A 13,913-nucleotide genomic window follows, 5' to 3' on the forward strand; every position below is an offset into this window, starting at 1 on the left:
TGGCTTGGGAAGGGGTCTCGTGGGCTCAGGGTGGGCATTTCCTCCCCAGCAGTGGTACTGCCCTGGAGAAGGTCCCTCTGTGGAGCCCTCAAAATCCCTGTGTTGTCCCCAAGCCCCACGAGTGGGCTTGGGGTGGGGGGGACCCTGATCCGTGCCATGCTGTGCTGTGCCATGCTACAGACGGGTACCAGGCTCAGGGGCTGTGGGAGGGAGGATTTAGCACCAGCAGGGCAATGCCAGGGGCACAGCCACCACCTGCCTGAGCCCCAGGGTGCCACGCTGTGAGTGCCATGCAGGGCTGGGTGCTGGCAGCGGTTGTATGGGCACCGCGGGGGGCATCTGCCAAGCCCAGGAGCTCTGCGCTGGGATGTGCTGTGGGCACCTTCACACCGACGGCTCCACAGTGACAGCACTCTTGTGTGTCCCCTCATCCCCCGTGTCCCCCCCCCGTGTCCCCCCCCCGTGTCCCCTCCCCCCCAGCTGTTTCCTGACCAAACTTTATTTGAGCTCAGCCAAATTCAACCGCGGGGGGGGGGGGGGGTGAGGGGGGGTGGGGGACAGGGACAGGGATCAGAGGGATGAAAGTGACATCGTGGGCGCAAGGGGGTGGGGGGAGGGACTGTCTGGCGTGGGGTGGGGGCCACAGAGTGGCACTGCACGGGCGGGGGGGGGGGCGTCTGGGGGCACCTCCCTGCTCTTTGCATCCTGCTGAAGCCTTTCTGTGTCTGTGCATCTGTCACTGCCTGCTGCTGGGGAAGGGGCAGCTGGGGGGGGGGTTGGCTGGCTGGGGAGGGGGGGATGGGGAGGGGCAGTTGGGGGGGGTTTGTCTGGCCGGGGGGGGGATGGGGCAGTTGGGGGGGGTTTGGCTGGCTGGGGAGGGGCTACCCCTGGGCTTTGCTCCGAGTGCCCCTCAGCAGCTCGATCCTGGGGAGCAGCTCCCCAAAGGTGGGTCTGGAGCTGGGGCTGTAAGTCCAACAGCTCAGCATCAGGCTGTAGACCTGGGCACAAGGCACAAGGACCATCAGGGGGGCAGGGTGCCCCACACCCCCTCCAGGATCCCCCCGCCCCCATCACCCCCAGGCAGCTCTCTCACCTCCATGGGGCAGGCAGCTGGCACTGGCAGGCGCCGATTGTCCTTCAGCAGCTCCAGCAGGTGGCAGATGATCTGCGTTGGCTTCTTGGTGCCCATCATGCGGAGGAACTCCTGCGGGCACGGGGGCAGGCATCAGCGTGGGGCAAGCATGGGCATGGGGGCAGGCACCAGGGCTAGGGAGGGCATGGGGCAAACACAGGCATGGGGCAGCTATCAGGGCTGGCACCCCCGGAGCCAGCTGCTGGGCTCATCCCAAAGGTCAAAGGGCTGCAGGGCAGGGGCAAGAGGAGCCCGAGCCGGGCCGGGGGCGGGCCGGGGGCGGGGGTCTGGGCCGCACCTCCGAGGGGCTCTTGCTTTTGTTGCTGTAGGTGAAGAGCTCATAGAGGAGGACACCAAAGCTCCAGATGTCAGAGGCCCTGGAGAAGAGGTTGTCTGCCAGGGACTCGGGGGCATACCTGCGGGGGGGGGAGAGGAGGGTGCTGAGCACTGATCCGGATGGGATTCATGGAACAGGTTGGGTCGGAAGGCAGCTTTGAGATCCTATCCAGTGCCAACCCCTGCCCTCTGCTGTGGGCAAGGGCAGCTGCCACCAGCACAGGGGGCTCAAGGCCTGATCCAGCCTGGTGCTGAACACCTCCAGGGAGGTTGTGGAGCACAGGAGCAGAAAACAGGATCGAAGATCCCATCCTGTGCTCCACAATCTCCCTGTGCAACCTGTGCCAGCTCTGCCCACCCTCCCTCTCCCCCCTCCCAGCCCCTGTCCCAAGTCCCTCCCCAGCTCCCCTGCAGCCCCTTCAGGCTGCTCTGAGCTCTCCTGGAGCCTTCTGCAGGCTGCACAGCCCCAACTCTGCCAGCCTGTGCCCACCACAGAGCCTCTGCAGCCCTCTCAGCATCTCGGTGCCCTCCTCTGGACCCTCCCCAGCAGCTCCAGGTCCCTGTGCTGGGTTCCCGGGGCTGGAGGCAGTGCTGCAGGCGAGGGCAGAGCAGAGCAGCAGAATCCCCTCCCTGTGCTGCTGCTCTCCTGCTCTGGCTGGAGCTCAGCACTCAGCTGCCTCTGGGCTGCCAGGGAGCAGTGCTGGCTCCTGGGGGCTCTGTCCCCAACTGACCCCCCCAAGGCCTTCTCCTCAGGGCTGCTCTCAGCCACTCCTGCCCCAGCCTGGCTTTGTGCTTGGCGTTGCCCTGAGCCAGCTGCAGGGACCTTGCCCTTGGCCTTGTTGAGCTCCCTGAGGTTGGCCTGGGCACAGCTCTGCAGCCTGCCCTGGTCCCTTCCCTGCAGCGTGGCACCAGCAGCACACAGCTTGGTGCCAGCAGCACACAGCTTGGTGCCAGCTCAAGCTTGCTGAGGGCGCACTCAATTCCTGCCCGCAGGGGGCACCTCCTCCTGTCCCCCCCGCCCCAGTGCCACCCTCACCAGAAGACAGGGCTCTGCCCGGGCTCTCGCACCACGTAGTAGTCCTTGCCCTGCGGCAGCAGCTTGGCCAGCCCAAAGTCGCCGATCTTGACGTGGCTTTGGCTCTCCACCAGGACGTTCCTGCTGGCCAGGTCGCGGTGCACGCAGCGCTGTGCCCCCAGGTACTCCATGCCCTGCGTGGGATGCAGTCACTCCCTGGCACTGCCAACCAGCAGCATTCCTGGGGGCTCGCCGCAGCTTGCCCAGGACCTCGCAGCGGGGCCAGGACCCAGCCGTGCCCCTGCCCCTCACAGCCCTCCGGGCGGCTCCAGGGCCCCGCCAGGGCTCAGCCCAGCTGCTCCACGCCCCCTTGCCGGAGCTGTGCCATTGCTCCGTCCCCGTCTGTGCCCCCCTCCAGCAGGGTGGCACCCCCTCTGCCACCCCAGGGCCCCACCTTGCAGATCTGCCAGGCGTAGAGCAGCAGGGTGCCGTGGTCCAGGCGGGCTCGGTGCTTCTGCAGGTAGTCCCTCAGGCAGCCGTTGGGCAGGAACTCCATCACCAGCCGCAGCCCCCGGCGGCCTGCGCGGGCACCCAGCGCCGCCTGGGCAGGCTGCGGGCACAGCTCTGCCAGCTCCCTCCCCACACCTGCCCATCCCTGCCCCGACCATGTGTGTCCCCTGCTCTGTGATACACCCATTCCATGCCCATCTCTACCCTTATGCCATGCCCATTCTTCGCCCCAGTCAATGCCCATTCCCGGCCCCATTCCATGCCCACTCTTTATCCCAATCTATGCCTATTCTGTGCCCCATTCCATGCCTGTTCCTTATCCCAATCCATGCCCATTCTCTACCCCACTCCATGCCCACTCCTACCCCGTGTTGTGCCCATTCCATGCCCCATTCCATATCCACTCCTCCCATTCCCTGTCCCACTCCACACCCATTTCTTCTCCCACTCCATGCCCATTTCTTCTCCCACTCCATGCCCACGCCCTACCGCAGCCCTTGCCCAGCCCCTGCCCTGTGCCATGCCCACCCCTGCTGTAGCAGACCCCCCGGTACTGGACGATGAATTCGTGCTGCAGGGAGTGCAGGATCTGAATCTCTCTCTCGAAGTCCTGCAGCTCCTTGGCTGAGTCCTGCTGCAGCTTCTTCACTGCCACCAGCTCCCCTGTGCTGTCCCCCAGGGGGTCATACCTGCACAGCTCCACGCTGCCAAAATTGCCCTGCCCAAGACAGGGGTGGTGCCAATCATGGGGCATGGAGGGCACAGTGAGGGTTGGGGAGAGACTGGCACAGGTTTGCCCAGGGAGGCTGTGGAGCTGGAGCAGGCCCACAGAAGGGCACCAGAGCTGGGGCAGGGTCTCAGAGCAGGGCTGGGGAGGGGCAGGGAGGGAGCAGTGTGGGGCAGAGGAGGCTGAGGGAGACCTCACTGCTGTCTGCAGCTGCCTGAGGGGAGGCTGCAGCCGGGGGGGGGGGGGAGGGGGGGGGGAGGGGAGGGGTTGGGCTCTGCTGCCTGGGAACAAGAGGCAGTGGCCTCAGGCTGCCCCGGGGGGGCTTAGGTCGGGCAGCAGAAGAAGCTTCTTCTCTGAAGGGGTTCTCAAAGCCTGGCACAGGCTGCCCAGGGAGGCTGAATCCACATCCCTGGAAGGCTTTGAAAGCCACAGAGCTGCGGTGCTGAGTGCCATGGCTTGGCCCCAGCCTTGGCAGAGGTAGAGAATGCTTAGGCTGGCACTGGGGGCATGGTTTGATGGGCACAGCCGGGTTGAGCTCAGCGACCTTAGAGAGCTTTGCCCAGGCAGAACAATTCTCTGCTCCACCGAGGAGCTGGAGCTGGCTCCTGGCCCAGGTGTGGATCAGGTAGGGGTGCTCTGAGCCTTGGGGGGGCCCTTCCTGCCCCCTTCCTCCTCACCTTGCCCAGCAGGGAGATGTACTTGAGGTGTCTCTCCTCAAAGTGAGTGGGGTCCTGGCTCAGGTTGAGGGGTTCGTACCCCCAGAAGCTGTCCTGGGGTGCCAGGTCGGTGGGTGCCAGGTCCGAGAGCAGCTCATAGTCTGGTGCGGGGCATGAGGGAGGCTGCGGTGAGGACCCCGGGGCGGGGGGGAGGTTCTCTAGCACCTGAGTGCCCCTCGGGGGCCGCCCCCGGCTCTCACCCGAGGTGATGAGGCTGTTGAGGTCGCGGATGAGGGCGCGGAAGCAGGGCCGGCGCCGCGGCTGGTACCGCAGGCACTGTGCCAGCAGCGCGGCCAGCTCGGGCCACTTGGGCGCCGGCAGCTGCAGCTGGCACCGGTAGAACTCCAACCTCTGCGGCACGGCGGAGGGGCGCTGGGGCTGGTCTGCCCCCGGCCCCCTCCAAAGCGCCCCCAGACAGCCCCAGCGACCTCCTTGGGCTGCTTGGAGCTCGCACTCGGAGCGGTGCTTTGGGGATGGATGGAAGGGGACGGGACAGGGGGACTGGCATGCAGAGAGATGGGGCACAGGGACTGGCATGCAGGGGGACTGGCATGCAGGGGGACTGGCATGCAGAGAGATGGGGCACAGGGACTGGCATGCAGGGGGACTGGGATGCAGGGGGACTGGGATGCAGAGGGCTGGGGCACAGGGACTGGCATGCAGAGAGATGGGGCAGAGGGATCAGGATGCAGAGGGCTGGGGCACAGGGACTGGCACGCAGAGGGACTGGCATGCAGAGGGCTGGGGCACAGGGACTGGCATGCAGGGGGACTGGGATGCAGAGGGACTGGCACGCAGAGGGCTGGGGCACAGGGACTGGCATGCAGAGAGATGGGGCAGAGGGATCAGGATGCAGAGGGCTGGGGCACAGGGCCTGGCATGCAGGGGGACTGGCACGCAGAGGGCTGGGGCAGCCTGACCTTGTGGGGCTCCAGCAGGCTCAGGGGCATGTTGCCACCACTGAAGATCTCCCAGAGAGTTGCCCCAAAGCTCCACTTGTCGGCTGGCAGTGCCAGGCTCTTGGGGTCACTGAGGCACTCGGGGGCCACCCAAGGGATCCTCTCCACCAGCACTGAGGGCAGAGGTGGGGCCAGCCCCAGTCAGCACCCACCAGGGGGGTTCTGCCACCCTCCAGCACTGCAGACCAGCCCTGGGCACTCACTCTCCTTGGTCAGGATGGCGATGCTGACTCCGGGGTCGCTGAGCTTGATGAAGGGCAGGCTGGCACTGCCCACGTCCCCTACCCGGGTCAGCAGAACCTTCTTGGCAGAGACGTTGCCATGGGTGATCTTCTTGTCCTCCTGGGGAGGGCAGAGGCAGCAGGAGCACCAGCACTGGGCCTGGGGGCAGCCCCGGGGCTGGCAGGGCAGGGGATGGGTTTGGGCTGTGGGACATGGAGGTGTGGTGGGCAGTGGGCATGGGGTGTGGAGGTGTGGTGGGCATGGGCCATGGGTGCTTTGGTACTGGAGAGTGCAGGTGCCAGAGCTGCAGGGTGAGGCTGGGCACGAGGAGCAGCTGTGGGGTGAAGACTTGGGCGAGCTGTGGGACACTGGCACGGAGCAGGAGCCATGGAGCATGGCACGCAGACACTCAGCTCACCAGGTAGTTGAGGGCATATGCCAGCTGCTTGGCCACCTGCAGCTTCCAGCTCGTGGTTACTTTGCCCTCACCTTGGTTCTTCTTCAGGTAGAGGTCCAGGGGCCCATACCTGACATACTCCTGCACCATGACAGCTGTGGAGCACAGTGCAGGCAGTCTGGCATGTGCCAGCGTGGCATGGCAGTGCCCAGGGAGGGGGGTGGGCACTCACTGTCCTTCCCGAGGCTGACGCCGTGCAGCAGGACCAGGTGCTTGTGGGAGAGCTGGCTCATGGTGCTGGCTGCCTCCAGGAAGGACTGGCAGTGGGCACAGCTGGGTCAGCAGTGGCTGGAGGGCACCCCTTGGGGGTGGGTTGGGGGGCAGGGGGGGCTGGTACCAGCTGACCTCGGTGCAGTTGCGGTGGCTGCCATCCATGACCTTGAGCACCACCTCGGTCTGGTAGTGCCCATCCTCCCCCTGGTCCTTCTTGATGCCCTTGTAGATGTGGGTGAAGGAGCCCTGGCCCAGGCTCTCGCCCTGAGTGGGATGGGGACAGCAAGGAGGTGGTGTGGGGGGCATGGAGGCGTGGGGGGCATGGCACAGGGAGGTGTGGGGGGCATAGGACATGGAGGTGTGGGGGGCATGGGATGTGGTGGGTATGGGACATGGAAGTCTGGTGGGCAAGGGACATGGGGAGGTGGTGGGCATTGGCTGTGGGGATGTGGTGGGCATTGGCTGTGGGGATGTGGTGGGCAGGGGATGTGGGGATGTGGCAGCCCCAGGACATGGGCACAGGGACGCTTTGGCAGCTGGCATCATGGGGGCATGGCCGTGCTGGGGGTCCCATGCCACCCCCAGCCCCCCCTACCCGCGTGAGGCTCCGGGGGTCGATCTTGTGGAACATCATCTGGGGGAGGCTGCGCTGGGGGGGGGCAGAGGAGCTGGGGGGCTGCAGGCAGCTGCTGCGCACGACCAGCAGGTTGGACTGCTCTGGGGGCACAAGGAGGTGGCACAGCCTGCTCAGGGGGGGTCACAGCCCCTCTGTGCCACACTGCTGCTCTGTGATGTCACACAGCTGCCTTATGACACCATACATCCCACTCTGTGATGTCATCTGTCCCTCTCTATGATGTCACACAGCCTGCTCTGATGTCACACAGTTGCTCTATGATGTCACACCCCCCCACACTCCCTGATGTCACACAGCCCTCTCTATGATGTCACATCCCCAGGCCATGCCCTGCGGCCACCCCCTCCACAGCCTCACCTCTGGGCAGGGGTGGGCAGCAGGCAGCCAGGCGCATGCGGGCACCCTCTGCCTGCAGCCCGCAGTGCCCATAGGTGCCCAGCAGCTCCCGCAGGCTGCAGAACCTCCGTGCCACCCCCGACAGCCAGAAGGTGCCCTCCTGGTCCCTGCGGATCTGGCACCGCCTGTAGTCCTGGCCCTGGTGGGTCTGCAGGGGGAGTGCCAGGGTCAGCACCACAGGGCACCCCCAGCGCCCACCCCAGCCCCAGGGGTGCCCACAGCACCCACCCTGCCCATCCCACAGGGCCCCTCACTGGGGGCACCATCCCAGTGAGTGCCAGGTCTCAGCCTGTGTCTTCCTCCCCATTCCCACTGATGCCCACAGCACCCAGCACGGAGGCCAAGAGTTGCCAGCACCCCAGCCCCCCCACTGGTGTCAGTGCCAGTGTCAGTGCCAGTCTCACCTGGGCACAGATGGTCAGCAGGAAGCTGTCGAAGTCCTGCGGGCTGCGGCGCAGCAGGTACAGCCCCGGCTGGTTCCCTGCCACCTTCAGCTTGTGGATGGCAAACTCAGAGCTGCCAACCACAGGGCTGGGTCAGGCCTGGGGTGGGTTCACCCTTGAGGAGACCTTGGGCACCCCCAGGGAGTGTCCAAACCTGGAGGGTGCTGGAGTGGGCCACAGTGGGCAGCATAGGGCCTGGTGCCCACCGCTCTGTGGCTCCTGCCCCAGCAGCTCCTTCCCCCCAGCCACAGAATTGGGCTGGAGAAGAGCTTGGAGTCCTGTGCCCAGTGCTGGGCTCAGCTGAGGAGAGATGTTCAGGGGCCAGAAGGTGCCCAGAGAAGGGCAGCAAGGCTGGCAAGGGGGCACAGTCCTGTGAGGAGAGGCTGAGGGAGCTGGGGGTGTGCAGCCTGGCACAGAGCAGGCTCAGGGCAGAGCTCATTGCTGCCTGCAGCTGCCTGCAGGGAGGCTGTGGCCAGGTGGGGGTGGGCTCTGCTGCCAGGCAGCCAGGGCCAGACCAAGAGGGCACAGCCTCAACCCATGCCAGGTTCAGGCTGGATGTTAGGAAGAAGCTCTTGGCAGAAAGAGAGATTGGCACTGGCATTGGCATTGGCAGAGAGATTGGCACTTGCCCGGGGAGGTGGTGGAGTCCCCATGCTTGGAGGTGTTTAAGAGGAGGCTGCATTTAGTGCCAGAGGGTAGTGCCAGGGTGCTGGGTGCCAGGTTGGACTCGATGATCCTGGGGGTCTTGTCCAGCCTGGCACATTCTGTGGCAAGGCACCCGCAGTGCCAGCAGCTGCCAGCACCCACCTGATGGGCCCGTGGCACTGGTTCTCCAGGTCCTGCAGCAGCCGCGGCGGTGCCACCTCCTTGCAGAAGTAGTGGTGGGCGTCGGCGGTCAGGCGGTAGAAGCCATCGAGCAGCGCCACGAAGGAGAGAGCCTCCTGCAGCGAGGGGAACTCCACCTCCTGCCGCCGGGCAGCGCCGCCGCCGTCAGCCCCGTGCCCACCCCGGGGCCGCCCTCCGCATCGCTGCCCTCCCCCGGCCCCAGCTTCGCCCCCAGCCTCACCAGGGCCCTGCCGTCCGTCTTGGTGAGCGCCACCAGGCGGCACTCCGCGGGACTGCCCTCCCTGCTCGCCTGCTTCGTGCTGATGTCTGCCAGCTCGGGGAAGTCGCAGAAGTGCTGCCGGCTCTGCGGGCACGGGCGGCGGCGTGGGCACCGCCGGCGTGGGCAGCACCGGGCATGGGCACCGCCGGCATGGGCAGCACCGGGCATGGGCACCACCGGCGTGGGCAGAACCAGGGATGAGACCACCAGAGATGAGCTTCAGCAGGGATGGACACCACCAGGGGTGGGCAGCACCAGGGATGGGCAGCACCAGGGGTGGGCAGCACCAGGGGTGGGCAGCACCAGGCGTGGGCAGCACCAGGCGTGGGCAGCACCAGTGATGAACACCACCGAGGGGTGAGGTTCTCAGGCAGGACCTCCCGTCCCTGGTCCAACCACCCACCCTTGGCACAGCCACCCACCCGTGACAGAAGCACCCGCCCCCGGCAGGCCCTCGCTCGGTGCCCACGCTCACCTCGCTGCCCGCGCAGCTCCAGGACACTCCGCTGTCCCCAGCCACGTGGATGGTGATGCCCACGCCGGAGCCTGGCGAGCGCACGTGGAAGCTCTCCTCCGCCCAGCGCCGCTGCAGCCGCTCCAGGTCCAGCAGGTACTTGAGCTTCAGGCAGTGCCCATCCGCCTGGCACCCCCCCAGCTTCCGCAGCCACCTGCCGAAGCGGCGCCGCAGCCGCTTGCGGGTGAGGAAGGATTGCTGCTGGAGCTGGCACCGCAGCAGCGCGGGCAGGCAGGACTTGTAGCTGGTGGGCACAAGGAGGCAGGTGGCAGGTTTAGTCCTCACGGGTGCCAGGCTGTGCCCATGGGTGCTGGGCTCTCCCCAGAGGTGCCAGGCCGTGCCCCCAGTGCCCAGCTCACCTGAGGAGGCTGCAGACCTGCTGAGGGCTCTGCCCCTGCTCCCTGGCGATGCGCAGCATGTCCAGCAGTGCCAGGCTCAGGCACTCCTCCTGCGTGGGCAGGCTCAGTGCCAAGGCCACTCGGCCCTCGATGAAATCGCTGCGGGACTGGGGAGGGTGCAGGACTGAGTGAGGAGGGTCCCTGTGCCAGTCTCCCTGTGCCAGTCCCCCTCTGCCCTGCTGCCCACACTGGCTTCATCTCCACGATGTGAGTAGGATTTGGTACCCTGGTCCATGCTGAGGCCATGCCAGGCCTTGCCCACCCCTCGGCCTCCTGGGGTGGTCTCTACACCCACCCCCCCAGTCACACTGGGCTGATGCCAGCTCCATGCCCGGGGCACAGGCACAGTGACCTCCCTCTCAGCAACATGGGGGTGCCTGGCATGGAACTGCCCACGAGAAGTTGCACCAACAGCTGCTGTGCCCAGGCACTGGTGGTTGGTGGCAGAGGGTGGCATGGCCCAGGGCGGTGAAGGGCATCACTGCCCTGAGGCAAACATGTGCCACACAGTTGAGAAGCCACACAGGCTTCTGAGGACAATGATGCCAGCCTGGCAGGGTTCACCTGGGCAAAGAGGTAATCGATGACTGGGTAGTCCAGGACCGGGCTGGCACAGCCACCCAGCAGCTGGCAGCGGTGGCACTGGCTCAGCTCACACCAGTTGGGGAAGAGGAATCTGGCAAGGAGAGCAGAGGGAGCTCAGCACCATGGCCCCCGTGGGGCACAGCCCCCAGCAGGCAGCAGGCAGTGCCCAGGGAGCCAGCCTGCAGCTGGCACTGGTGCCAAGGCTGTACCTGATCCTGTAGAGCAGGACCTGGCTGCAGGAGTCGCCAACCATGAAGAGGTGGCTGGGGGGGAACCAGCAGCTGAGGTCCTCGGTGGCCAGGGCAAAGAGAGGGTGGCACACGGGCAGCACGCCTGGGCACAGGGCACTGTGGTGACCCCTCACCCACCGTGGGCATGGCTGGAGCCCCGGGAGCATGCCCAGTGCCCTACACCCATGGCTGGGTGCCCCAAGCCCATGCTCAATGCCCATGCCCATGCCCAGTGCCCTATGTACACTCATGGCAGGGTGCCCTAAGCCCATACCCAGTGCCCCAAACCCATGGCAGGGTGCCCTAAGCCCATGCCAAATGCCCCAGGCCTCTCAGGTGAGTGCCCTGAGCCCATGCCCAGTGCCCCAGTCCATGGCCTGTGCCCCAACTCCATGACCCAAATCTATGGCAGTGCCCAGAGCCCACAGCCTGTGCCCTGCACCCACAGCCAGCATCCTGAGCCCACAAACAGTGCCCTGAGCTCACAACTGGCATCCTGAGCCCACATGCCCTGTGCTCATGGCTGGCACAGTGAGCCCACATCCGGTGGTGCCCTGTGCCCGTGGCTGGCAGCCCAAGCCCCCCAGTGCCAGGGGTGATGCTGACCACAGGCCTTGGCAGCGCAGATGCAGAGCTCCTCAGCCGTGTACTGCCCGAAGGTGAAGGTGAGGAAGCCAGAGGTGGTGCCCGGCGGGCAGGGGCCCGGGGCGGGTGCCCGGTGGTACAGGAACACCTGGAGGGTGCCAGCCTCGGAGGAGGAGAGGCTGCAGGATCTGCCCCCGATCAGCGGCGTGTCCTCGCCCAGCGGCGCCATGGGGGCACTGTAGGGGATGGGGTGCTCAGCACTGGGGGCACTGGGGGCACCCAGTGTGGTGCCCACCTCACTGCCACCACGAGGCAGGGCAGAGGTCTTTGCCCTCCATGTGCCCTTTCCCCAGGTGTTTCCCTTGGCATCTTCCCCAGGAGTCAAACCCCACAACTTGTATTTGCCCAGGGAGGTGGTGGAGTGCCCATCCCTGGTGTGGGCATGGCACCTGGGGGCACGGATTGGTGGGCATGGGCATTTGGGGGCATGGTTTGGTGGGCAGGTGGTGCTGGGCTGATGCTGAACTGGATGAGCTTGGAGGTCTTGGGCAGCTTTAATGGTGCCATGGCTCCGTGAGCCCCAGGCTGGCATCCATGGGGCAACCCAGCACCCACTGGGAGAACCTGGCACCTATGGGCACAGCCTGACACCCATAGGGACAACCCAACACCAACGATGACAGCCTGGCACCAGTGGGGAGAGCCCAGCACCTGTGGGAGAACCTGGCATCCATTATGAGTGCCCAACACCCATGGGGACAGCCTGGCACCCATGGGCACAGCCCAGAATCCACCTGCCCAGCCCAGCAGCCTTTGAGTCATCCTGGCACCAATGGAGTCAGCCCAACACCCACAGGGACAGCCTGGCACTGATGGAGACAGCCCTGGCACCCCTAGGGGCAGCCCAACAGCCATCAGGACAGAATGGCACCCACAGGCAGAGCTTGGCACCCAGGGGAAGGGCCTGGCACCCTGGGAAGGATGAGGGGAAACTGAGGCACAGTCTGGGCACGTGGCTAAGCCCACCCTGCCCACCCGCCCCACGGCTCCCCCTCGTCACCAACCAGCCCGTGCCCAGCCTGGGCAGGAAGGACCCAGCTCCATCCCCATGCCCGCCCGAGGGTGCCCAGACCCCGCGGAGCCCCCAGTGCCCCCGCGGTACCTGCTGCCCTGGGGGAGGGCTCCCTGGCACCGCTTCCTGCGCCGCGGAGGTGGCTGCGAGCGACGACAGAGCCAAAAGTCCCCTCGGGGACTTCCTTCCTGCCCACGGCCTCGGCAGCAGGCAGCTTCCTGGCGAGGGAGGGGGGCACGGCGTGGGGGGCACAAAGAAGCCACCCCCCAGGGGTTCAGGGACCGGGTGGGGGTGAAGGGGCACTAAGCCCTGGGCACCCCACTTCATGCTGGGCACCTCCACGGGTCCAGGCACCTTACTGGTTGTGCCACCTCCTAGTGCAGTGATTACCACGGGGATGGGTGGTGCCCTGCCAGGGCAACTCGACAGCCACCCTGTGTGGAGGGAAGGGCTGGGTCCTGCCCACATGCCCCTGGCACCCCTGGCACCCCATTGCTGGGACTCTTCCTGCCCCACTCATGGTCCTGCTGGGTTGGGCTCAGCTCTTTCACCCCAATCCTGTCCTGCCCCACGGTGCCATCAGTGCTGCTGTGCCTTTGGTGCCACCACGGGGCTGGGCACATTCCTGCTGCTGGTGCCATGCAGTGTGGCATGTACCCACCAAAAGATAGGGCCAGGCCTGGCAGCCACCCCTTGTTGGCATTCACCTCTCTGGGGCTCAAACCAGGAGGAGAAACTGAGGGCAAGGCAGGGAAGGGGACCCCAGGGACAGGTGTTGGGGACAGGGCAGAGGAGGGGGCCCCAGGGGCAGGTACTGGGGACAAGGCCACCTGCACTGGAGCCAGACTCTGGGCACCAGGGACCCTCCTCTGCCCCATGGTGGTGCCTCAGTGGGCACAGTGCCTTTGTCCCCATGCCAGAGCTCTTCCCTGGTCCCGACCCCAGGTTCGTCCCCAGAATCTGGGGGACAAAGGGACCCCACGGGACAAACCTGTCACCAAGTGACACCTGTGCCACTGTGCCAGCCCCATGCCAGGGCACCGAAGCTTAGGCTGCTGGGTCCTGTGCCGGTGCCGGTGCCGGTGCGGGAGGGAAGGGGTTACGGATGCGGCCCCCGCCGGCTCCGTCCGCCCCGCTGAGGGTCCCTCCCCGACGTCCTTCAAGCTGCCTCCCGCCGGTGCCCGCCCCCGGGCCGCAGGAGCTGGCGGCGCAGGCAGTCCCCGCTCGCCACTGCGCTCAGCTCCGCGGACACCGCAGCGGCTGCCACCAGCCCCCAGGCTCCGCGGGGACCCCTCCAGGCACCCTCCCGGCTCTCCCCTGCCCCCCTCCACCCTCGGCGCTGGCTCCTTGCTGGCCAAACACACAGCGTGGTCCTGGGAAGGGTTTGGTCCTGAGGAGCCCTGGGCACCCTCGGGCACCCCCTGGCTCTCCTCTGACCCCCCGAGGCAGCGGCTCCTGGCTGGGCAAACGAGCAGAGCCTGGTGAGGGCTGGGCCTGGTGGGGTTGGGTTTGGGTTGGGAGGATTTGGTTTGGTCAGGTTGGGTTGGATTGGTTTGGGTGGGTGTGGTGTGGTTGGGTTTGGTTTGGTTGTGTTGGGTTGAGTTTGGTTGGGTTGGATTGGGTTGGTTTGGGTGGGTGTGGTGTGGTTGGGTTTGGTTTGG

The 13,913-nt window shown here is 66.3% G+C and overlaps 1 protein-coding gene across 1 annotated transcript; it reads right to left on the reverse strand.

Annotated features, from left to right (window-relative positions):
* Nucleotides 1-530: 530 nt before the first annotated feature.
* JAK3 (Janus kinase 3) lies at nt 531-11,413 on the reverse strand. Its single transcript, XM_064174914.1, has 23 exons — nt 11,202-11,413; nt 10,575-10,698; nt 10,345-10,456; nt 9,742-9,887; nt 9,344-9,626; nt 8,830-8,952; nt 8,571-8,728; nt 7,725-7,836; nt 7,282-7,468; nt 6,883-7,004; nt 6,420-6,551; nt 6,247-6,331; nt 6,036-6,169; nt 5,599-5,737; nt 5,357-5,508; nt 4,637-4,787; nt 4,398-4,537; nt 3,522-3,711; nt 2,938-3,062; nt 2,505-2,677; nt 1,431-1,548; nt 1,094-1,204; nt 531-998 (listed from the first exon to the last, which is right to left on the reverse strand). Exons 1-23 carry the CDS (start codon nt 11,407-11,409, stop codon nt 882-884), a joined length of 3,342 nt encoding a protein of 1,113 aa, XP_064030984.1. The 5' UTR covers nt 11,410-11,413; the 3' UTR covers nt 531-881.
* Nucleotides 11,414-13,913: the final 2,500 nt, after the last annotated feature.

This window comes from Pogoniulus pusillus, chromosome 41, assembly GCF_015220805.1.
Source record: "Pogoniulus pusillus isolate bPogPus1 chromosome 41, bPogPus1.pri, whole genome shotgun sequence".
Lineage (NCBI taxonomy): Eukaryota > Metazoa > Chordata > Aves > Piciformes > Lybiidae > Pogoniulus > Pogoniulus pusillus.